General features: G+C 48.7%; 1 protein-coding gene across 8 annotated transcripts in view; it reads left to right on the top strand.

Moving 5' to 3' along the window:
• NUMB (NUMB endocytic adaptor protein) overlaps positions 1–25,421 on the top strand; it is an 824,148-nt gene that overhangs the window by 717,276 nt on the left and 81,451 nt on the right. For 5 of the 8 annotated variants that reach the window (XM_069638646.1, XM_069638648.1, XM_069638645.1 and 2 more), the window contains 2 exons: positions 8,960–9,109; positions 23,058–23,213. In XM_069638646.1, coding sequence (XP_069494747.1) covers positions 8,960–9,109; positions 23,058–23,213 — 306 coding nt within the window. The remainder of the gene's footprint in view (positions 1–8,959; positions 9,110–23,057; positions 23,214–25,421) is intronic. The other 3 variants (XM_069638651.1, XM_069638650.1, XM_069638649.1) reach the window with 1 other exon arrangement.

Genomic DNA, 25,421 nt, shown 5'->3' with positions numbered 1-25,421 from the left:
AATTCTGGTGCAAGGTACAGAATTAGTTTGTCCCACTATTACCAATGAGTGTCTTCTGTAGTCTCAGCAAAAGTAGCTGAACGTCACAGAAAGATGGCTTTAACAATGCGCAGAGTCCTTGGCAAAAGTCTTCTGGGTCTTCAGCACAGGCTCCTTCTCTGGAATCACGGCCCCAGTGGTCGGCCTGAGAATTGATTGCAGGGTTACTCTTATCCCAAATTCCGGTTGGGGGCTAGTCTAGCCCACCAGTGGCAAAGATCTGCACCACCCAAACTGGTAAAAGCTGTCCAAACGGATACCAAGATGGCCGCCGTCTAAGGTAGACAGCACCGTCTGAGCGGGAGATCCAAAGGGGACTATAGCACCCCCATGAAGCCCCCCCAGCAAATCCTGCACTACAGAACCGTGTAGGGGGACGACACGCTCGCAGCCGGACCGAGTGAACCTAGCAGCGGGCGCCGGAGTGCGTTATCCGAGCTGCGGAGAGCGTCCCACACTGCAGCACCCGTCGAGCCTGCCAAAATCGCTCCCCAACCGCCGCGGGTGGCCGGGCCAAGAGAGAGGAGTGACACGCTGTCCCGTGGACTGGGTGGGCGGTGAGGCCTCCCGTGGCCCCGCCGGCGGTCCCTCTCAGCAAAATCACCCTGCGGCTGCCTGCCTTGGCGCTGCTGTGGGCCTCGGTTCCCCCCCGCCCAGCGGTGGAAACGATCCTACAGCTGGCCGGCCCCTGGAGGGGCGGACTCTGCCGAACACCGCCACCGCGGGTCCGGGCCCCTGCGGTTCCTCTGCCCCCCACCCACCAGCCTTCGCCGCGGGACACCATCTGAAGCGGAGGAGGGCGCGGGCTGAGGCCGTGGAGGCGGATAGCTGCCGCTGCAGGAGCGCGCATGGTCCCCTGGAGCTGAGGGGAGAGGAGTGCCACTCACAAGTAAGGAGGGGAGTGGGGGAGGACAAAAGGCACTGAGGCTCACATTGGGGGCCCAAGGACCCCCCCATCACACAGCATAGTCTGGGCCCAGGCGAAGTCCCCCCCCCACGCTGGCCAGCCCCCTGGAAACAACCGTAACCTTACCCAGGTGCCACAAACAGCGCCCCGGACCGGCACAACAAGAAACATCAGGCAGAAGAACTTGAGTGGGCAGCATAAGCGCTTGAGGGGACTATTAGACACTTGCAGAGGCACTGCAGCAGAGATGATGTCCATGTTAGTGATGGCAGGAGAACTTGAGCGGGCAGCATAAGCGCTTGTCCTCGGGTCATCTCGGGCAGAGGGCCTACATCACCACAAACAGGAGGGGAAGACTAACCTCTCGGGGTGGTCCACGTCCCCGGGCACCCTGAAAGGATCATCAACCGCCCCCCCCCAGAGGTTGGAGCTCCCCAGGACACAAAATAGGTGCGGGGGATGAGGGAGCGCCCAGAGGGGGAACTGCCCATGGCAAGAACCCAACACAGCCCACATCTGACCAGCATCATCCGGGGGCGGGGGCGCGAGACGGAAGCGAGCCGCCTGAGTATACCAAGCAGCCTCACACAGGAAGCCACCTGCAACAGGGATAAGACGGGGGGTGCCTGAAGACCACACGTACTGGTTCATATAAGCCAGCACCAACGGCAGGTAGACAGGAGGAATCACCGAAGCCCGACAGTGCGCAAACCAAACCTGCAAGCGGTGGAGGAGGACTCCTGGGCCTGGCACTGTCGCTCCCTCCCTCCCCCCCCAAGCAAAGGTGATCCCCGAAGAGCACATGTGCAGGAAGCCTGGCCCACACTGGGAGTCGGGGCAAACATAAGACGCGACGCCTGCATCGAAACAGTCACGCCACCAAAACCTACAGCCCCAATTGAACCAGCAAGTTCTCCCCCCCCCCCCCCTCCCCACACCGCCCAGGGGGAAAAACAGATGCCAAGAACCAAGTCCAGAGACATCCCGCACAGAACCCGAAATGCACAGCTGGAACTTTGCTGGGGACAACACCGGACTAAAAAGACCCAGAGTGAGACAACAGGGGAGCGCGACCCTCGACAGCCCGCGGACACTCCTACTAAGATGGCGCCCTGAACAAAGAAGATCTCAAAGAATGCCTCCAGGGAATGGAGACCCGGATGATGGAGGCCCTCCGAGATCAACTAAAGACAATAAGGGAGGAGCTTCGCTCTTCAATATAGGAAGTAAAAAAGGACATTACAGGCTTAGGAGAGAGGGTTGACACGGCAGAAGCAGGACTCTCAGAAATCGCCAAAGACTCAAAACAGTCCAGCGTGCTGCTGGAGCAGATCGCCAGGGCCACGCACAATCTAGAACTCCAAGCAGAAGATCTAGAAAACAGATCCCGGAGATCTAATATACGAGTTAAGGGCCTGCCCGAATCTATTGGCGACAAAGATCTGAAAGAGACTATGCAGTTATGTTTCAGCAGCCTCCTAACAGACGTCCAACCGGAGGACATACAGGTCAATAGAGTACACAGAGTCGGTCCCCCCACGAGGGAGTCGAGAGCCTGGCCCAGAGATGTCCTATTGGCAATGACCTCCTACACGGCGAAAGAGGAAATCCTCCGAGCGGCAAGAAACTCACAACCGGTCACAATCAATGGCACCCAGGTCCAGCTGTACCAAGACTTGGCCCTCTCGACCTTGCATAAAAGAAGATTAATGTCCCTGGTCACTAAGGCACTAAGGTCCAAGCGAATTATATACAGGTGGGCGTATCCCTTTGGCCTGCAGTTACCTTGGGAGGGCAAGCAACAGCGAATCACCACCTGCGAGGAAGGAGTCGCGCTCCTACACCTGGAAGGACAGCTCCTGGACTCAATCCCGGCCCGCAACCTCAGAAGCGGAAACCCCAGACAATGGGAATGGACTTCGGCTCCCACGAAGAAGCGAGGCGTGGAGGGGAAAGGGAGTGGCCAGCTTCCGGGGTGACTGCGGTCTCCTGGAAGGACTAGGTCAAGTCGAACTGTGTAAAGTGGAGCACGCCTCCGGGACAATCTGAAGGACAACTGCGATAAACATCCCAGAGGATAACACCAACCTCGGACGGAGCAAAGAGGTAAACCATTTTGGAATCAATGCAGGAGAGACACAGGTCCTGGCAAAGTACAAGAGGGAGGAGAGGTGATACCCAACGCCCCGAAGAGGGCGCAGAGAAAGTTTTGTGGAACTTTGTTCTGAAGGGTACTAGGGGAGAGGGGGGTGGGATCCGGGGGGGGAGGGAAAGAAAGTTGCAAAGTTATTTAAGTTTAGGGAACGGCATGGATCAGTATAGACCAAAGGTAAGGGACGATCGAGGAGGGAAAACAAACCGGAAGGCAAAGGCTCACAGACGTAACGCAGATGGCTGAAATGAATATAGTTTCACTGAATGTACAAGGCCTAAATTCGCCAGTCAAACGCCATTCCATTCTGTCGAGGCTCATCGGCATGTAAGCCTCAATAGCTTTCCTGCAGGAAACACACCTCCTCCCTGAGGATGAGGGAAGACTGAAACATAAGGCGTTTCCCCGCCAGTACTTGGCTTCCGGGGGGAGGAAGACCAAAGGAGTGGCAATACTAATCGGGGCCAATTTGATCTTCAAAAAACGGGCGATACACTGGGATCCGGAAGGAAGATACATAATCCTAAAAGGGACGTTACAAGATCAATTATATACACTAATAGCAATCTATGCCCCGAACGAGCGGCAAGACTTATTCCTGAGAGAAGTATTGAAAACCCTAGGAGGCTGGTGTGAGGGTCAGACAATAATATGCGCCGACTTTAACTGTGTCATGGACCCCGCCCTGGACAAAACCCTTCCACCCACTGCAGCAGACGCAAGAAATAGGCAGGCGTTGGGCAAACTCTTTAGGGACCTGGAAGTTATAGAAACATGGAGATTCTTCCACGGCCAACAGAGAGAGTTCACCCATTACTCATGAGTCAATAGGGGATACTCAGGAATCGACATGGTGCTGGTGTCCTCAATCCTGATCCTGTGCATTAGCAAAGTAGAAATAGAAGCCCAATATGTGTGGGACCATGCCCCAGTCCTAGTACAAGTGGAAATGGCCTGATCCATCTACAAGAACCGTAGGCCATGGAGACTGAACGAAATGGTCTTGAAAGACCTGGCCCTTAGGGCACATATGGAAGAGACTATCCAGAACTATTTCCAGGAGAATAACAACGGGGAGACAAACTGAGGGGTAATTTGGGATGCCGGGAAGGCAGTGATCCGGGGAGAATTTATCTCACAAACATCAGCATATATGAGGGAAAGGGAACTTGTTAAAAAGAACCTGGAAACAGCACTGAAGGCAGCAGAAATCCAACACAAAGCTAGACAATCCCAAAAAACACTTAGTGGTTAGGAAGGCAAGAGCCCAACTAGAGGCACACGTAGCGGAACACACAGCACAAGCACTAATTAACACCAAACAGACATACTATGTCCAGGGTAGCAAAGCAAACAGATTCCTGGCGGCTAAACTCCGCAAACGAAACTCCCGCAACCACATAGTACAATTAAAGGACCAAAAAGGGGAGCTGTGCGCGACGGAGGAGGGTAAACTGGAAATAATGGAAAAATTCCATCAGGAACTGTTAGAAAGGGAACACCTAAACCATCAGGCGCAAAGAGAGTATATCTCTAGGATCTCCCTCCCCCAGATTACAAATGCAAGGGTTGCCGGGAGGCAGTGCAGGTGTGCAACTGGGCGGGCAAGGGACCTGGGCCCGAAATCCAAGGGTAGCCAGGTGACCAGTGCAGTATCGGACAGGAAATCAGCAGGGGAGAGGAAGAGAGAAGGCAGAAGCAAAGAGGAAGTTCTTGAGGTGCATCCGCAACCGGAGATGGTTCTCCTCAAGTTTCAGAGAGGCAGGGAGGCCCCAGCTGAAGAAAGAGATCTACCACCAACTCATTGCTTGGAGAAGCGACTGTCCCTGAGGGAGTTGGAGGTGGAGGACCGAAGAGCTTGAGTAGGAAGGTTTTTACGAAGAGAGAGTTGGAGGTATTGAGGACCCAGGACCCAGAAAGCTATTGCGCCACAAGTTGAAGATTCTCCAAGTTCCAAGGATGCACTCCGAACAGTGATGACTGCAGAGAGGTAGCCCAGTAGAGAGCTGGTTCATTCCACTGTGAGGGCATCATGAAGTAAGCACAGACAACAGATTCAAATTTCTAATCAAAAGATTTATTATACTTGATTGTCAGGGTGCAGTAAGGCCTAACTTGCCCTATACTAATGTGGGATTTCTCTACCTCAAAAAAACGAGATAGTCTGTCTCAGTAAGTTCAAATCAAGCCTGTGTCTGAAATCTTTACTTGCCCTCACAACAAACTGTATACAATTTGTAGGGGTGTCGGCAGAAAAATGAAGTGTGTTCAAAATCAAGTTCAGAGCTTCTTCCAGCTCTTGGTTTGTAATCAGCTTCCCCTTCCCCAAGTTCAGAACAGTTAAAAAAGCCCCGGGGTTCCCTTCCCCAAGAGTTCAAATCTTCTAGCTTTCAAAAACAATACCATTTCAAATCTTTGGTCATCCAGGCTTTTCACTAGTTCACATAGATTGCTCTATTTCTTCATTTCAAACTCAATTCAGCAACTTTTGCAAAACATATGCTTCTTTACATTGACTTTCCTTAGTTCTTTCCAAGAAGGGGGTACTCCGTCTAGTCGCAGTTGTTGAACCCCACGGTCCACCCATTACAGGTCATGCAACCGATACCCCTTTGCACTTTGTTACACTTTCTGGATTCTTCTGGCTTTTGCCAACACAGGTTTTTTTCTTACCCTGTAATTCCTCAGGCTCCTGTATCTTTGGCCAATACTTTCTCATTTGATATCCTTCCTGGTAATCTTTTGGCTTTATCACCACTCGTGTCTCGCACAATTCATTCTGTGTTGTTTACCATTAGCACTACCTTGCTTTAACTACCTTCATAAGTGCTCATGACTTGCTTTTGTTCTGTGCAGTATTCAAATATGCTCCCAATGTCTTTCAGTAAGTTCCATATTCAATCTTTCTTGTTTCAACTTTCAAGCGTGCTTATAATAGCTTACAGCTTGTTCGGTATTCAAAGACACTTGTTTTGGCCTTCCAAAGTACTTAAAACAGTTTTCAGTTGGTTCGGCATTCAAACATGCTTGTTTTCAGTCCCCGGCGCACCCCTGGTACGAGTGCTCCCTTCTTTTCACTCAACAGTTGTATACTGCAGCTCCTTCGGGTTTCTCCGCTCTGCTTTCCAGCTTCTGTTTGCTCTGCTTCTCACTCTCGCGGGAGCCACGGGCAGCAGCTCTTGTCCTCCTGGAATCCTGCAGCGGCTAGCTCTGCTGTTATCCAGCGGCAGCTACTGAGAGCACCAATTGCTCTCTCGGAGGACTGCAGAAAAGCTTTGGTGCCCCACAGCTCCTGCTGTGGGCACCTGACAGGGTGGACTGTAGGATCCTAGACCCTCTCATAGCGAGCCCTGGCATCTCTCTCACTCCTGCTTGGTACAGTCTCTCTCAAGCCTGTTCATCTCCAGCCCTCTTCCTTCTCTCCAGTCCGTCTCTCTCTCTCTCTGTGATGGGTGGTCAAAATGTTTATACACCTGGAACTTGTGAAATGACAGCAGGTGCGAGTCATTGACACTAATTGCCTGATCATGGTGAAACCTATTAACTGGATATGCCTCACTATTCCAACTGAAATCCTCCAACGCCCTCTTTCTTGTCTCAGTACCAAAGTGTTGTTTGGGGAGGTTTGAATGAATGGAAGTGTACATAACTCCTTGTTGTTTCTTCCTCGTCCCAGTATTAAGGTAATATGTCTGTGGGACATTTTGGGCAGAAGAAAGAGATGACTGATCATAGCCTACAAAGACTTGGGAATGTAGGGTTCATTTTGGATAGTGAAAAGGGATACCATGCCTCACCCAAGGAGGTCCTCTCCCCACTCCCCATGTTCCCTCCCCCCAGGTGATCCTCCCTTGCATATCCACCTCCAAGGTCGGGTTTCAAAAGCGATGGCCTTTCCTTGGCCACCTGAGAGGAGTATCCAGGGGGAAAAGAAGTGAGGACGCCCTCAGGTTCCTCACACCACCCAGAAGTCCAGGGAAACTTCCGAAGGCTAGGCAGGCATGGATCCCCATGCAGAAGGTCGGGATTTATGGTTCCTGCCAGTCCAGGGGTCAAAGCACTAACGAAGGCCTTCTTCGGGTAAGAACAAAGAAGCAGGGCTTCACCGAGTCTTGGCTGGAGGCGATGCTGGTCAGCTGCAACGGTCATCCTCTGGTAGTCAGCCAGTTGCACTTCTTCCCAGTGGTCTTGGCTCCAAAGAAGATCTGTCGAATGGCTACAGGAGTCCTTCTTTTATCCAAGATTTGCACTGGACGCTCGCCCAGGACCCCCACTGGTGAGGATCTGCACCATTCAAACTGGCAGTGGCTTTCTAATCATGGGTAGTCACTGGCTGGCTGCACATTCTGCCTAGAAACAGAAACCATATAACCTGGATGTGGACTGGGGCCAGACTCACCCAGTCACCACATCCGCCACACATACAGACAACCACTTTGTCTAGGAGAGCAGAAGCTTTCCCCAGGAAAGGGCATTCCGGTCCCGAGATGACAGAAAGAAGCCCAAGAGACAACATGACCAAATGAAAAGTTGCATATTTAATGTCACTGACTTTTTAGAGTATATGGTACTTTTTATGCCATTGTACAGTAAAATCCAAACGTGCAAGAGTAAAAGGTTCAAAACACTTTAGAAAATGATCCGCTCCCACCAGACCATCCTCGACACATTGTATATGTATCCACAAAGTTACAAAAGCAACATTTATAAGGATACAAAGTATCCTAACTGCAATTCTTTAAGGAGATTTAGCACCCTGGCTGGTGAGTGAGGGGATCTCCCAGCCAATCAAGAAGCTTGGTATGAGGGCTTCATGTCATAGTAAAGCTGGCGTATAGAGCCTCCTCATAAGCGAAGCGTGAGGACGCCATCTTTCCCACTGGGCAAAACCAAAAGGTGATGGCGGGTAGGTTTAGAATCTATCTTAACCACAGGCAAAGCTCGGGGCAACCCTGCTAGACCATCGTTTTTCAGCCTGCCAAGCCACTACAGAATGTGAAAGATCATATGCAAATCAGACTTGGTCCCACCCGAAAAGGGGCAGTCCAGTCTAAACTGCCAGCGCACATCCCTTCTGCATGAGACCACAATCGTCACCAGACATGCTTCAGCATCATCAGTGAGGAGTAGCTTGTGGTCTCTAGTTCCAGCAAGCTCGGGACTCACGTCTTGGCATATGTCACTAGGGCTGACATGCGCAAAACCAAAGGTGATGGCTGGGAGGTGTATAATAAATGTTAACCACGGCACTGCTGGTAAGTGCTCCCTTGGTAGTCTATCAGTTTCTCCATAAGAATTAGCAAAAGACAAAGGAAGTAAAGCACCAATGTCATCAGTCAAAGAAAGCAGAAAGGGGTGTCGCAGGGAAGTCTGTGGAAGGAAAGCAGCAAAAAGAAAATCTTTCCTAACACCAACATTAAAAATACCAATCCTAATATTTGGCGTATATTTTCATAGGAACCTAATAAGCAAGGGTATCAGACTCTTCAGAACTGAACACCAAAGGTAACAAAAACTTGTCTAGAAAGTGTTGGGCTCTGGCATCCACTTGTACTAACATCACCACACCATCTCTAGTTGATGCCGAGACGTGGGCTCAGGATCTAAACAGACAGCTCTTAGAAATATCTCAATACATGAACTCTGAATCATTTAAGCACCAGAACTTCTTTGCCATGGACACGGGATGCTGCTGTCACTGCTACCATTTGAGTAAAGTAGATTTCCATTTGTCTATGAATTGCCATGGTCAAATATTTTTATATCTTCTGTGCCTTTAACTGAGTAAATGATAAACCATAAAGTGACTGTTTTCTTGCTTTGCTGCTGCTCTTTTCATATGCTTGTTTTGTTATTTTCAGTCCACGAAGTAGAAGGCGAAGGAGACAGCATTAGCTCCCTGTGTTCTCAGATCACTAATGCATTCAGTGGCCCTCCAGAAGATCCCTTTTCCTCGGCTCCTATGACAAAGCCTGTTACAACTACAGCACCTCAATCCCCTGCCTTGCAAGGTTGGTAACTTAAAAACACGAGTCTTCTTGATGCTTCAATCGCACTTTTTCTCTTCCATGTTAAAAGCCGAACATTTCAAAGTTGCCTGTTCTCTTAGTGGTCTATTTTCTTTGGCATCATGTTAGTGACTCGAGTGTTTCGCTCGCTTTGTGTGTTAAAACCTTACCAAATTGTAATATGTTCTTATGTATATTTGCTAAATCGGTTTGGTTATTGCAAGACACCAGAGACTTATTTATCGCTTGTCCTTCAGTTCTCGTGTCTGGTGGAGGCAGTTTGTGGTTGTTTGTGCTGTTGCGTGCTGTTTATTTATCCAAAGACTACACCTGTTAAGGATTGGGGTTTATCATCATTATCTAGCCTTTATTCAACATTTTTGCCATTTGCCAATAATACATTCAAAATACAGTGATAACGTCAAATTGAACTAACAGCAACATTTAAAAAAATGGGCACAACAATATATAAAAACAATAATACCATTTGATCTTCATAAAGCTGCCAGAAACCTCCCTTTAGTTTGTAAACCATTCAAAATCGGGATTAAAAAGAAAAAGGAGTGGGAATCCTATAGAGCCTGTGGAAAATAAGATGACCGTGTCAATAAGGGGAGCATTTAACACCAGCAGTAGGTGAACATGCAATACACAATTGCTTGACCATATGATCAGTGTGTCCTGTATAGTTGCCATATACATACTGGTTGTACCAAATGGATTAAAGCCTAGTTCCCCCATCTTTCATTATTTTTGCTCTTTCACGCCGGTCCAGGTGGATGTACTTGGCCACAGAGAATACTATATTTGTCTTTACAGTATCTAAATAACAATAGTGGTTCGCTTGTTCGACGTATACCATGTGCATTGCAGATTGTTTTGATTTACTTATTCCTGGTTACACCATAGCCTTCACAGAAAATAGCAATAGATTCCTGGCTTTACCACAAACTGGGCACTGGTCACTACCAGCTATGTGCCATTTACATGTGCGATAGGCCAGGTTGAAATGTTCGAACCTGAACCTCGAGTACAAATTGCATGCACATGGGGGAGTCACAACGTCCAGGTAATTGTGTGACGGCTTGCTAGCCAGATATAACTCGCCCATTACCAGCCCTCTACATTCGTTGACCATTTCCTCTTCAGCTATCGCCTGTGAAACACTGTACGCTATCTAGGCATCACCTTTTCTAATATTTTAGAGGTTTTGGCAAGAATCAAATGGATGCAAATTAATAAGACTCTTCTTGACGTGCACAAACCAGGGAAAAGATGTGCCGCCCTCGTCTTCTTTTATGTATGAAAATGTCTCGCAATACACTTTGAGCTCAGGGGTTGTCCACAATCTCAGCTGGTAGAGGGTCGGTCTTAAAGCAGCGTCCCCATTAATTGGTCTAATCACCCATTGAAATTTGACAGGGGTACTGGGGCATGCTGGTGGCAGGCCAGGAAGACGTTTCAGAAAACACCTTTCGGCCAGCCCCAAATTATCACTTACTGCAGAGCCCCATATCTCTGCACCATAAAGTGCAGCAGATTTCGCTTGTACTGCATACATCTTAAGGGCTGGCATAATAGCCCCTTGTCCATGAGCCAAGTACCATGAGCCAAGTAAATCTCCAAATTGCACCTCCATACTTCTCTAACATAGAGCTAGACTTCACCAACTGTGAAGACCAATTACTTTGATCGTTCAGTCTCACCCCAGATAAACATCGGAGCTGACTTGCTCTCGAGCCACGCCTTTAATATATAATGTTATTTTAGTAGACTTTTTGAATATAGGCTGAAATTTTAAAGATTTCGTTTTTCTAGTGTTTAACTCGAATCATTTATCTACAAAAGCTTGAAGCGTGGTCTCTAAACCCATAGCTGAAGTTGACAGAAGGACAGCATTGTCCGCAAAGAGCAACATGGGAATTGCTTCAGACAATAGCTTTGGTTGGTCAAGGCATTTCTGTCTGACATGGCCTATGATTTCATCGATGTAAATGAGAAACGGGTGAGGGGGAGCAGAAACCTGTCTCACAGCCCTGTCTCACCCCCCCTTGTCACTGCAAATGGGTCTGTCAATTTGTCCCCGCAAGCCCTATCACACAGATGCTTATTGTGCGAATAAAGTTGCACAATGATTTGCAAAAGATTGGGGGGGTCCCCCCTTGTGGCCATTATTGACCACAATAAGCCCTGTGACACACGGCCAATTGGGGTTTATGTAGCACAGCAGTTTCCTCTAATGGAACCACTTGGCTAGAATGTGACTGGGTCACTGTGGTTTGAGAGGTAGGGGGAGCGAGGGGAGAGGACTTGTTCCCTTCAGTAGTGTTTGTATTTGGAAAGAATTTTGACCCTCCCTTCCACTTAGACGTATTCTATTATTTTCTATGTTCCAATACTTTTCGTTGCCAATCAGCACACTTGCTATACATTTTCCAAACTATTTTCAGTGTAAAAAAAATGAAATATGGGTAAATGTATCATGAGGCAGGTTTGAAGATATGAGTGTGGTGTGGGAATGGGGGGACTAAATCTCCCAGAATCCTGCTGGGCAAGAAGAATGTTTGTCGCAGTGGATTGAAGGGGCCTGGTAGTGGTTTTAGAGAATGGATTTTCGGGAGTGGGTGGGGGTTTTGAAATGGGGAGAAAAACGGTTTGATGAGAGCAGTTTGCCCTTGAATTACCAGCATTTGCTGCTCTTTTTATATGGAGATGGGGCTTCGTCGCTCAGCGAACTGGTGAAGGCATGGTGAGGTGCTGCGCTTTTGTGACTTGCTTAGTTTCACAGGTCTGCCTTCAAATGTAAGGACAAGGGAACGAATTTCCTATTTGCTGTTGACAGCGTTCTAGTAGTTGAATTTATTGCTGCATGCTTGTCCTGAGAAGCCCGCTCATTCCAAAGGCCTGCTACATTTTAGGAAATTAGAGCATTTCAAGGAAAAGGGTGAGGATGGATTGAGTAGAAGAGGGAATGCGTGGTGCTGGCAAATTAGTCTGTGGCTGCAGAGCTTACAGATCACATGAAGCCCCTGATTTTGGGGACTGGGGTTTGACCCAAATAGGTTTATCTGGGGGTGATAATGCAAGGGTGTAAATAAGTGGGATAGGCACTCTATTTTTGTTTTTGAATAATGTGTACATTGGAAAGGGTTTTTGTAACTATCCTGGACTTTTAGCATAGTGTTCAGGAGGGAGAAGTGTAGTCCTGTATAGGAAGGGAAATTTGGAAGCTAGGATGTTACGACTGCATCTGGGAGTTACAAGGATACAAGCCTACATGCATGCTTATGAGAATCGGGGCCAAGTTGAGACTATTGTAGATGGTCTTAATCCTTGTGGAGCCTGTGACGCTTTAGCAAACAGCTATACTCCTACGTCCCGTCCCCTTTCCTCCATACTTGTGGGACATCTCTCCGTCCTGTGGGACGGGACCGGAGCACTTTTTAAAAAGCATCCAAATTTTTCCAAAAATGTGTCCTTCCTCTCTTTCCTGCGCGGGGCCAGGCACGCGGCTGTAACCCCGCCCACCTTGGCGCCGCCCCGCGCATCGCCCCTCAGTCCTTTTCTCCGCTCGATCGGGGCCGGACGCACTTGCATCCTTGGAAGATTTTCTTCCCTGTTTTCCTCTCTGGCTCTCGCTAGCGTTCATCTTCTAGTCTGTCTATGTCTTTTAAATTAGACTTTCCAGACTGTTCTTCGTGTCATCGTCGCTTCGCGAGGGCGGATCCCCATCCTCTTTGTTTAGAGTGTTCGTGTCCGGAACACCGTTGGGACTCCTGTTTTTACTGTGACTCCCTTTCGGTCCGGGCTCTTCAACATTGGTTGGAACGGTGGGAGGAGGTGTTCCGACATACTCCTCCATCTCATTTTCAGGCGTTCGACGAGAAGAAGAAACGCCCGGTAAGTTCTTTACTTTTCAGAGCACCCCAGCCAGGGGATACCTTCCTGGGTTCCTCTCGAGCCGGGAGCGGCGTTGATCGCTCTGTCACCGGGGTTCGCTCTGAGGTGCCTGTCGGGCCTAATAATTCTACCGGAGTTTTCTCAGAGGGTCTCCGTAAGGGGCTTGTGTACACCAGAGTAACTTCCGAGGCCCCTCCTGTGGGGCTGTGTGCAGACCCAGTTCTTCTGAGCCACAGGGTACCGGTGCTTGCTCTGAGGCCTCTCTTTCGGCTTCCCTCAAAAACAAGACCGGGGTGCGCCCCGAGGCCTTGGCTGGACTTGTGTTTACCGAACAGATGTTCGAGGCCCGTGCCGATAAGGCTATTACCGGGCCTAGGCCCGAGGTCCATCGTACAGAGGCTAAGGCAACCAACAGTTCTGAGGGGCCGGGCAGGGCCCTGTCGGTGAAAGCGGTTTCTCACCGTTTCCGCTGTTGTGGTGATACCAGATCTGTTGAGGGGGCAAAGAAGCAAGGTTCTTCTTTTACCGGCAGTGCCGAGGTCCTTCCTTCGAAGGCTCAGTTGGCGGTTGGTATGTCGCAGAAACATTCCAGGCCTCATAGTACCGGCTCTGCTGAGGTTTCTTATGTTAAGGCTAAAATTAAGACCCCTGATCCATCGACTGGGACCGCTGCCTCACCTTCTTACGTGCCGCAGTTCCCCTCAGATGAAGACAAAATGGCGGCCGTTCCCGCCACGACCACAGCGGCCATTTTAGGTACTACCCCTACAACTACGCCATCGGCCTCTGGTGTAGGGTTCGGTCCTTTGGGTGAACCGAAGGTCACTTGTGCGTATCCTTACTGGCCCGTTTATGATTGGAACGCCCGGATGCCTCTTCCGCACAATGTTTTGTTGCCTGCAGGGGCGGCCCCTTTGATTTATGTGGATACGTCGGCGGAGGGCCCGGCGTGGCACCCTTCTCCGTTACGTCCCTGGATTTGTCCACCTCATGAGAGGCCTCCTCGGGTTCCGAAGCAATCTCCTGAGGACGCTTTTTTCGGTAAATTTCAAGCGCTTATGTGCACCGACCCCATGAGGGAGTATTTCAAAGGGCTTTTTAAGGAAATTTGTCCACTAGCACCCCCGGCTCCACCCGTTCCTCTGGTGGTTCCGCCGTCGCCTCCTTTGCCCGTGGTGCCTGCCCCTGCTCTTCCGCCTTTGCCACCATTGTCCCCAGTGGACAAGGCAGTGCCTGACACGGTTCAGCAGGATCATGACCTGTCAGATGACCCTCTAGGCGAGCAGGACAACGAGGACCTTCCCCGCTCTGTTAGAGCTTTTCATGACCGGGTACTGGACATGATGAATTTCTTAGATGTCACGGTTCCCGAGGCACCTGCTCCGCAGGAGGGCGTGCTTTCTGGGGCGTTCACCCTGTCTCCTTTGGAGCGTACTGGCCTTTTCCTGCAGAAGGATGTTTTGGCCGAGGTCCGAAGAGTCAGGGAGAAGCCACATTCAGGACTTTTTGTCAATAAAAAGATTGACGCAAGGTACAGGCTGCACTCTTCGGAGGAAGTGCCCTTGTCGTCTTGTCCGCCTCCCTCTTCCACAGTGGTGGCTGCGGCCACGTTGCAGTCCAGACCTGCAGCATCCTCTTCCGCGACGGCTACCTAGGTCTTGGGAAAGGAGGACAAACTCTTGGACTCCCTAGGGAGGAAAATTTTTGCCAATTCGGCCTTGCAGCTCAGGCAGGCCAATGCCGAATTGATTTTTGCGGGAGCTAACATGCGGATGTGGAAAGGTCTGTCGGAGTTTGAGGAGCACATTCCGGTCGAGAAGTTGGAAGATTTCAGAGGTGGCCTTTCCGATGCCAGGGTCTTGGCCCAGGATCTCCTGGAGGCTGCGGCTCATCACGGCTCGGGGCATGATGCTCGGGGTTGATACCTCGAGGCAAGCGTGGTTGCATGTAAGTTTTCGAAGGAAGTGCTAGACAAAGTATTGGACCTTCCATTCGATGGTAAGGAGCTTTTTCATTCTTCTACTGATGTAGAGCTCACCAAAACCAAGGATAGCACTCAGACGGCTAAATCATTGTCTGTTCTGGTTAAATCTCCTTTCAAACCTCAGAGACCGTTATCGCAGAGTCGACCTTCTTCTGGTTTCAGGGGCTTCCTCGACCGCAAATCGCGCAGAGTGGATACTCCTGCGGGGAATAACCGCTGTAGACAACAGCGTACGCGGTATTTCTCCCGCTCCTCAGCCTCCTCATCAGGTTCAGGTGGCACCGCCACCGATAACCTGCCAAATGAGGTTTTTCCGTGCTTGCACGAGACTCCGGTGGGAGGACGCATTGCGTCTCATTGGGAGGTGTGGCAGACCATCACAGAAGACAGATGGGTCTTGTCAGTCGCTCGGGCGGGCTACCGCTTACCTTTAGCCCCTACCCGACCCCTCAACCCTCCTTTTCAGCTGTCGGGCTCACCCTCCCTCAAGGCCGAGGTTCAGAAACTGCCGCTCCTCAGAGCTGTGCAACCCGTTCCCCTTGGGGAGCGAGGGGAGGGCTTCTACTCCCGGCTGGTTACGGTGCCCAAACCCAACCAGGCTGGCCTGCGCACCATCCTAGACCTTTTCCAGTTCAATCTTTCCCTACCCCAAGAGAAATTCAAGATGATCACGCCCGGCCAGATTCGCTCCTCGTTGCAGGCGGGCGACTGGCTCGCGTGGTAGATCTTCAGGATGCGTACATGCATATCCTGATTTGCAAACCACACAGGAGATACCTCTGTTTCTCTTTGGGAGAGGAGCACTTCCAGTTTCGGTTGCTTCCTTTTGGCCTCAGTTCGGCGCCGTGTGTCTTCACGAAGATGTCGGTGATTGCGGCTATTGTCTCCAGGGTATCCATGAGTATCTGTATTTGGACGACTGGCTATTATGCCGGGGTGCGCCGCGAGGGCTTGGTGGGGCTTGGTGCTACCGAATGGATGTAAGGCTGTAAGGCTGTTACCGGACCTGGGTCCGAGGTCCCTCGTACAGAGGCTGAAGCTACCAACATTTCTGAGGGTCTGACAAGGCTTATCGGTGAAGGTTGTTTCTCACCGTTCCTGCTCTTGCGGCGACACCAGATCTGTTGAGGGGGCAAAGAAGGGAAATTCTTCTTTTACCGGCAGCGCCGAGCTCCTTCCTGAGAAGGCTAATTTGGCGGTTGGTATGTCGCAGAAACATTCCAGGCCTCATAGTACCGGCTCTGCCGAGGTTCCTTATGTTAAGGCTAAAGTTAAGACCCCTGATCCATCGACGGGGACCCCTGCCTCACTTCCTCACGTGCCGCAGTTCCCCTCGGGTGATGACAAAATGGCGCCCGTTCCCGCCACGACCGCGGCGGCCATTTTGAACGCTACCCCTACAGCTGCGCCATCGGCCTCAGGTGTAGGGCTGGTTTCTCAGCCTTGTGCGCATCCTTATCGGTCAGTTTATGACTGGAATGCTCCGATACCCCTTCCGCACATTTTTTTGTTGCCTGCGGGGTGGGCACCTTTGGTTGATCTGTCCATCCAGATATAGGAGTGGGCCATGCTTCATGGCGTCTGGCTGCTTGCGGTGCACATCCTGGGCCAGCTGAATGTCACAGCGGATGCCCTCAGCCGGCGGACAGTGGTCAGCTACGAGTGGGAGTTGAAGGCGGAGATCCTCTCATGGATTTTCTTGCGTTGGGGCACACCGGAGGTGGACCTCTTCGCTACGGTGGTAAACCAGAAGCTTCCTCGGTATGCCTCCAGAGGGGGGCTGCTCTCGAGATTCCATGGCACAACATGAGAGTTTACCTCTTCCCGCCTCTTCCTCTGGTTCATCGAGCAATTTGGAAGTTGAAGAGCTATGTCAACTGTTCTCTTCTACTGATAGCTCCGTGGTGGCCGGCCAGGTTTTGGTTCTCAGAACTTCAACACCTGTCGGTGTATCCGCCGATCAGGTTACCAGTAACTCCTGATTTTCTTCACCAAGGGGAACAACAGATGTGGCACCCCTCCCCACAATCGCTCAGCTTGGTGGCATGGTGCCTGAGTTCAGGTCTTTAGAGCATCTGAATTTGTCTGCGGATAACATGCGTATTATCCAGGCAGCCAGAAAACCCTCGACTAGATCTCAGTACAAGAGTGAATGGCTCGGGTTCTGTCATTGGTGTCTAGAGAAGAAATTGGATCCAAGGGGGGCCACGGTTGACACAGTGTTGTCCTTCATGTCCTCCCTAGCAGAGTCACGGGTTCATGTTCTGTCATGCAGGACTTACCTTTCAGCGGTCTCCGCTTATCTTTCTACGGATCAGTGTTCGTATTCTCTGACTAACCCAGTGGTAAAGAGGCATTTTGCTGGCTTAACACGCCTTTACCCTCCAGTTCGTAATCCGCACCCGCCATGGGACCTGAATGTTGTCCTGACGGCACTGTGCCATAAACCCTTTGAGCCGATGGCTACTGTGGACCTCAAGTACTTGTCTTGGAAAGTGTCCTTTTTGGTCGCCGTCACATCGGCAAGGAGAGTGAGTGAGCTCCAGGCATTGTCGGTGGAGCATCCTTTCTTGGTCTTTCACAAGGACAAGGTAGTCCTTCGAACTAATCCGGCTTTTCTGCCGAAGATAGTTACCGAATTCCATTTGAATCAATCGATCTCCCTACCGGTCTTTTTTCCGAACCCCGCCTACGAGGCGGAGAGGGTTCTACACTGTCTTGATGTCCGAAGAGCTCTTAAGTTCTACCTGGATAGGACTTCCGAGCTTAGAAGTTCTTCTCAACTTTTTGTGACTTTCGGCAACCCTCAAGGCAAGCAGGCGTCTAAGGCAACTATTTCTAGGTGGATTGCCGCCTGCATCATGGAGTCTTTCACTGTCCAAAAGCTGAAACCTTCTAAAGGTATTCATGCACACCTGGTGCGGGGCAAGGCAGCTGCGGTTGCTTTTCAGAAGTATGTTCCCTGGGAGTCCATCGCTAGGGCAGCTACTTGGGCCTCTCCATCTGCTTTCTGTAAGCATTACTGCCTCGATATGAGTTCTAGCGCTGATGCTCAGTTTGGTCAGGCTGTGCTGAAGAACCTTTTTCCGTAAGGGGTATTTCCATCCACCCGTAGTTCCTGTAAGGAGTGCTTGGGAATCTCCCACATGTATGGAGGAAAGGGGACGGGACGTAGGAGTATTACCAGGTTACTCACCGTAGTGACCACCTTACTCCTAGTCCATAGACCCTTTCCTCCATACGCCCGGCCACCGTCCCCTCTAATAAGGTTCCTCTGTATTGGTAATGGGTCTCTGACCTGGCAAAGAAAAGGACTGAGGGGCGATGAGAAAAGAGGAAGGACAAATTTTTGGAAAAATTTGGATGCTTTTTACAAAGTGCTCCGGTCCCGTTCCACAGGACGGAGAGATGTCCCACAAGTATGGAGGAAAGGGGACTATGGACTAGGAGTAAGGTGGTACTACGGTGAGTAACCTGGTAATTTAGTGTTCATGGGATTGTGCCCATTGCGTACATGGTGTTTTGAAGAAAAGAGAAAAGGAGTGTAGAATAATAAAGCATCCAAACTTCAAGTTTCAAGGTGAGTCTTTTCATTCATGCCAGTTTGAATAAGAAAGATGTGCCATACCTACTGCCAATGCCAAAGCTACTGATCCGAGATGAACCTTGTTTTTATGATGGTCTATGACACGTCTATGTCTAAAATCATCCTCCTCAGCCCTCAGAATTGGGAAATGCCTTCCATGATTGAGTGGCTCACACTGAAAAGGATCTACCCAATTTCGAATCTGTTCTATAACAAACTGGCCAAAAATATTTCAGTCATGACTTTGGTCCTTTTGGGGAAAATAGTACATGATATTTACATTAGGCGGGAGGTACTCTTTGCAAAGAAGGCCCTGTAGTTCTCGGAGCCTTCAGTTTAATTCTATTGGTAATTGGAAAGCAACCTCAATTCACATACATTGGAGTGTTGGCAGCGATCGTGTTATGTGGCAGTACGAATAGAAATGGGCACATAGAAGGGCTTCCCTGTTATCTGCCTCCAATTATTGGTAAGTGAAATGTAGCCAAGTGGGCATTATGCTCTAGTTATTTTTGGAGATCAGTCTTTTGGTTTTAAGCTTGTACACCATAAACGTTTTGATTCAAATGAAAGCTGCAGCTGATATTTCAGTCTAGCACCATACAGGGAGGTGAATATCAATGTTAATTCAATTATTTTGTTTTATTGCTTTTAATTTTGTGTACATTAAATATTTGATACTTGTTGCACATGCCCATTGCATTCCACCCATATATGTATATTCATACGCAACCATGCTATTTAAAATTGATACAAATGTAAACTGTTTTCTGAGTTCATTAAAGAAGTCTGCATTTGGTGGTTCTTGGTTGTGAGTAGGCAGTTGACTGTTTAGTGTACATCAAGTTTTGTTGATGCACAATGATGTTTCAAATATTTGTCGCAAAATTATTTTTATATTAATTTCTATAAAACAAGGTAAAATGTGCACTAAAGAATAAAGGGGCAAGCACATATGGTGATTGTGCATGTTGAAGCCTCGTGCATGGCAGTGGACACATCAGTCTATAAACAATCTAAGATGAACATATGTATGTTCCTACTTGTATGTTAAATCTGCATCTACTTTATAGAATATTTTCTATGTGCAAATTATTTCCAACTTGTAAAAATCTCCCAAGCAATCCTCAAGCTGTGATTCAGCATTCTTTTCGATGAATCTCCTGGTTGGTTTATAGCACACTTTAATTGTGAAATGTCATGCTAACCATAGGGTTAACTAAAATGATTAACTTAATTCATTTCTATTTTCTTTTTTTTTTATTTGCCTTAATTTCATGGTTAATGCTGTCAATATTTTACTTATTGTCTGTAATCCAGCTTTCTTTTTAAAGCATACTCCCTTTGCTTGGTGCATGCACTTTCAAATTGATATATGTTCACTAACCTCAAATAAGCCCATGCTCTCTTTGGCATAACATATGAATTGAGGTATCCCAAATAGATACTTTGGGTCCTCCATGTACTCAGCGCTCAACATATAGGCCTTTTGCAGGTGTTCCTCACTCAACTATCTCGATCTGATGGGGATGCAAAGCCAACCAAACCATGCTGACCTACCCATATTGTTGGGCAGCACACTTTTACTTGCAGAATACATTCACAAATGAGATGTCCACTTGATGAGCTGCCTCCGTTTTTGCTCTGGTCTTTGAGAGATCACTTCATGAGTTACCTGCTGTGAGTTATTGTGAGTAAGACTCGGACACAGAGGTATACTGTTGATTGCTATACGCTTTTATTAAAAGAAATGGGTTGGAGATGAGCCTATCTTGCCCTAACTCTAGGAGGGGTTTCCCTGACTCAGCCAAACTAACAATGGTTTCTGTCAAGATGTCCAAAGTAAAAGTCTTCCATCCTACGTCCAAAACCCTACGCTGGCCCTCACACGCTAAACCAACCATAAAGTGCAAAAGGGCTTAATGTTCTCCAACTGCCACTTGCAGCTGTTGTTCACAAGTTAAACTCAAAATTCCAAAAGGGTGTCAAAGAAATAAACAAACAAAGGTTCCAGCATCATTGGAAGGAGGTTCCCTTCAATCTATGTGATCACTGTGCGGCTCTGTAATTCTGCCGACGAAAATCTCGACTACAATTATGGCACGGCGCAGTGATCAGATAGATAACCTTTGCCCGCCTGCGCTGGTCTGCAATCCTCTAAACCGCCCCCTCCCCCCAACCTACACATCCCTTTACTGCAGCGCACTTCTATGTGTGCCGCTGACAACCTTGTACCCCTGCGGTGTTGGTTCCTCCTACTTACGTGGGGCGGTGCTAACGCTGCAGGGTACTTTTTTTTTCTTTTTTAAATTTTAATATCTTCTCCCCAGCTTACCGTAATGGTAAGCGAGGGACACCCCACAACCGCCGGCTCCCGCTATTGCGCCCAAGGAAAGCGGGGGACACCCCTGCAAACCCCGCTCTGCTTGGGCGCAGTAATGGGGGTCGGATGTTTTGTACTGCGCTCAGGTGCAGTTTTAGTAATGTCGCCACAAATGTTGACATTTTGGTACATTTCAGTTCCCTTCCCCTCGGTTTCTTAGTTCTTTCACAGTCTCAGTGTTTGCCTCCTCTCAGCGTTTCCACCACTGTCAAATATATGGTAAGGATTTCGTATCAGGATATTGTGCTTTCTTCTCCTTACATTCTCTTCCTTCCAAAGAACTTGTTTATCTTCCCCAGGGTTTCACACATTTACAAGGTTTCTTTATTTTCTCCTCTTGCTTGCTTTCAGCACAGTGGTTTACAAGTTTAACCCAAACACACCAACAATGTATTTCCATCCTCTTGGTCTTTCAACTACCTTTAAATAATTTTAAATGGTTTGCCTTGTGGAGAGATTACCATCCTGTGTTGGTAGAAAGGGGTTCTCTCTCTCTCTCTCTCTCTCTCTCTCTCTCTCTGAGTTCACAACTAAAGCAAAAGAGACCATGAAAAAGAGACCAAGAAGTTTTTCCTTCCCTGATTGGCCTTTTCAATCCTTCACAAGACTTGCTTCTATTAGTTCAGGGGTGAGTCTCCTGACAAAAAGGGCCTGGTCTACTCTCCTGATAGGAATTAGTTAAGACTGGACTACTTGTATTTTGGGTGCGGGTCCCAGGCTCGCATTCATATTGCCCGGTATACTCTCCTGCCAATGTTCTAACACTCTCATATGTTCATATTCTTTTCCATTCAAGTATTGGGCCTTTGTCCACCTTTCATTCACAACTTCATATGCTTGCCAGGTTTCCCCAGGTCCCCTGCTCGGGTTCTCCCAGGCTTTCCAATTACTTTCAATTGGTGTGCGGTATATGCCTCGAAGCGCCCTGCTTCCCCAATCTCTGTGTGGGCTCACTGCTCTCTCCTGGCTGCATCATTTTTCTTTGCGGTCTGCATGCTGCCCATCAGTAAGCTTTGTCTTCTGGCCAATGTAGCGTATACATCCCTGTCCTTACACTGCCGCGGCTCTCCCAGTAGAGCATCTCTTGCTCCTTACTTCCGCACAGCAGACCTCCAGTCTCGGAGCCTCCTCTTCCGACAAGGCCACGATCTCGCCTGCACTTGGTCTGCTTGGCGTCCTCCCGTTTTCGCAACCAGCCTTTGGTATGGTGTGTCTCCATCTTCCCGGCTTGTCGGGTGTTTTAAAGTTCCTGGCATTGGTCAGCTGTTCAGAACAACTAGCCTGTACTGTGTTGTTCTCGGCAGGCATGATCTTCATTACTCTGGCCCTCTTCCTCAACTCAGTAGGCCCATAGAAAGAAGTATGTGTTTGTCTATGGTTTTTAACAGGATGTTCCATATTACAATTTATCATACATAGCTAGGAAGGCAATGACTGGTGACTATTATCCCTCATAGGGGATGGGGAGAGAGTATGACAGGTCGCCTTCTAGTGAGCCATCTCCACTTCACCGAGGTTGGTTCCCCCACCCCATGTGGTCCTCTTGCAGATAGCCACCCCCAGGGTTGGAGTCGGGTAACATCTGCCCTTTCATGGCCACATGGAGGTAGGGGAGAGTGTCCCCCAGGGTCTAGCAACAACTGTGTTAGACTGGTCACAGTGCATTATGCCCATTTCACTGAGCTGTGTAAGCAGCCTATATTACATGTCTAATGTTGATGAATTTCGAAGTCTACATGCATTATACCTAAAGCATTGACATCTACTTCATGAACTGTGGCTCCCAAAAACTGCACTGAAGTGCACTCAAAGTAATTTTAACTGCTGCTTAACTTGTTCACGAAAGCCATATGAAAACATTGGCCAAAGACTAGATTGGCTTAATAATTTAAATATGTGTACTAAAATGCTGTTGCAATTTACTAACCCTGTTCTTCACAAACAGATTAAATAGTAAGTGTGATAGTCATGTTTGAATTCTGGAAACTTTTGTTTAAATGTTTAACATCTGCATTGTGTTCTAAAAACTAAACTCATTAATGTTTGTAACATGTCTAGCTTGAGTTAACTGTGTTGCTGTTGTCTGCTCCCATTTTAGTCAATGGTACGGCTTCTGCCTTCTGTTTGCCAGCTCCTAAGCCAGCCCAACCTGCTGTAGCACCTGCAGCAATGCCTGTTCGTGAAACCAACCCCTGGGCAAGCGCCCCCACTGCTCCCACCCTTGCTAATTCTGGAGCTGCAGCCAATACTGCTGGTAAGAACCAGGAGAGCCCTAATTCTGAGGGATCCTCAAGACAGATATTGGTTAAGTCATTCTGAAATTAGAAAGAATGGATTAAAGGTGGATGTGATGTTTTTTCCTTTCAAGTTAGTTCTTTTATAACCCTTCCCCGCTTTTAATATTTGCAAAGGAACTCAGTCACTGAAGCTTCTACGAAGTGTCCCAATGTACTCCGGCAGAGGACCTTTCAGCATGTGATCTCTCACAGATGGCCTGAACTCTTGAATCTTAATTTCTCCTATGCCAGCAGATAGAATCCCAGAAAGCTATTTTTCGTAAGTTAAAATAGACATTAAAAAGCCTGGATGTAAATATGACCCCTTCCTCTGCAAAAGATGGATAGAGCATAAAGCAAACTGATATACCTCTATGTTCCTTTCCTCCATACTGTATGGGTGACCGCAAATGGAGACGGGACTAGAGCCGTTTGCACTGCAAAATGTGCACTTCCCCTTTTAATTTGGGCCCAAAAAGGCACTCCCTCCTGTGTCACACATCAGTTTCCTTCTCCACGCAATGGGAACAGATGCCTGCACCACATCAGCTCTATTCTTTTGCTGCACACTTCCTCTTCATATGACAAAATGCAGTTAACACGTAATTTTGAATTTTTATATTTCTGCCTCCGTCGCTTGTTTTTTAATTTGATGTATTGGATATTTGTAAGGTGCCTATGCAACAAATTGGGCTGCACTGGCTTCACCAGGTGCGCATCTTCAGCGAGTCCATTTCTGGCTTTGGCCCGTCACACACTGTTTTGGAGTGTTTTGGGCCCAACCGCCAGTCGGGCTCTTGCATGGCCTGCGACTCCTTAACACCAAGGTCGTTGAAAAGGCTTGCAAGGTATTGAGAAATATTTTCAGTCTCCTCCAAATCGCTTGAAGAAAGAAATTTGCACACAGGAAAACACGAGCAGAGAAGGGGACTATACCTCTTTTCAGTAAGCATACATCTTTTCAGTAAAGTCCCCCAGCTCTGGGGCTCCTTCTCAGGGAGCACTCCGACTGGGAGGGTTCTTAAGGACTGTTATACCAGTTCTAGACCCTAGAGATCGACTGGCGTACGGCCAGGCGGGTCCTTGGACTCTGCTGGATCTGGTAACGAGGGACCTCAGTTAACCACTTTTGCTGAATGGCATTTTTGCCAAATTTGTTTTACCTAGAAAATATAGATAGTAAGTTTGGGTAGCTATTGTGACGAATCTGAGGATGTCGTCCCTTCTCTCCAAGGGGTCTCCTTTCCATTGGGGCCAGGGCAGTGTAGCCACAGTGCAGTAGTCCCCTGGGGGTGGTGCACCGAGGGAGGATCACATGGGGAGGGCAAGGGCCCTCTGGGATTGGGGATGACTATTCTCGTGGAACACAGTATTCCACCACCTTAATACATCCAATCCCTTCTCAAATGCCAAATCACTCATCCCCCCCCCTTATAGGTAGAGCAAATGTACTCCGTTGAAAGGTCAGTCACTTTAATATACTTGACAAACCTGAAATAGAAGAGAATACTAAGTGTCTTGCATTTGAGTTGAAATTGAGTACTGTGAAGACGGTGATCATGGAGAGTCCAAGGATTACTCTGAAGAAACAGAGTGAGCGGTCTAGCTTTTCTCAAGATTTCATTTGGCCGAGCGAATACATCTGGCCAGCACGGGAGTTCTAAAGGAACTGAGCTGAGAGACTAATCCTCTGAGTAAGAACTACAGGACTCCTGCATCGGGCGGGCAGAGAGAAGCCAAAGGGGAAGAAGCAGCGAAGAGAGGAAACGGAGAACCCAAACACGGTCCAAGCTGGAGGGACCTCAGGGCACCACAGGCTCCGGTGAACCGCTTGTAAGGCAAGACACGCAACCGGGTAGAGAGAGACGCCTGTGAAACTGCTGCAGACCCCACCATTCACCAGAGAGCTGCCGTAGCTTGGAGGAGCAATGCAGTGGCTGGGGAAACACTGGTACCTCTCAAGAGGAAGGAAACGGTTACCCATGTTTACCAGGAGGCGTTGGAGGTAACGGGGAGCAAGTGTGATTACAAACATTAGAGAAAGAGGGTCTGGGACCCTGCAGCCACAAGGAAATTATGGTATAAGAGGGTTTGGGACCCTGAAACCCCCCAAGAGAAGACAATCATGTGTTTGGCAGAAGAGTGAACCCGAACAGATATGATGGCCAATTCCGAGTCTGGGACCC

This window comes from Ambystoma mexicanum, chromosome 14 (genome assembly GCF_040938575.1).
Source record: "Ambystoma mexicanum isolate Mex_15411 chromosome 14, UKY_AmexF1_1, whole genome shotgun sequence".
Classification (NCBI taxonomy): Eukaryota; Metazoa; Chordata; class Amphibia; order Caudata; family Ambystomatidae; genus Ambystoma; species Ambystoma mexicanum.
Note: the sequence above shows the minus strand (reverse complement) of the source record. Positions and strands in the feature narration are given on the sequence as shown.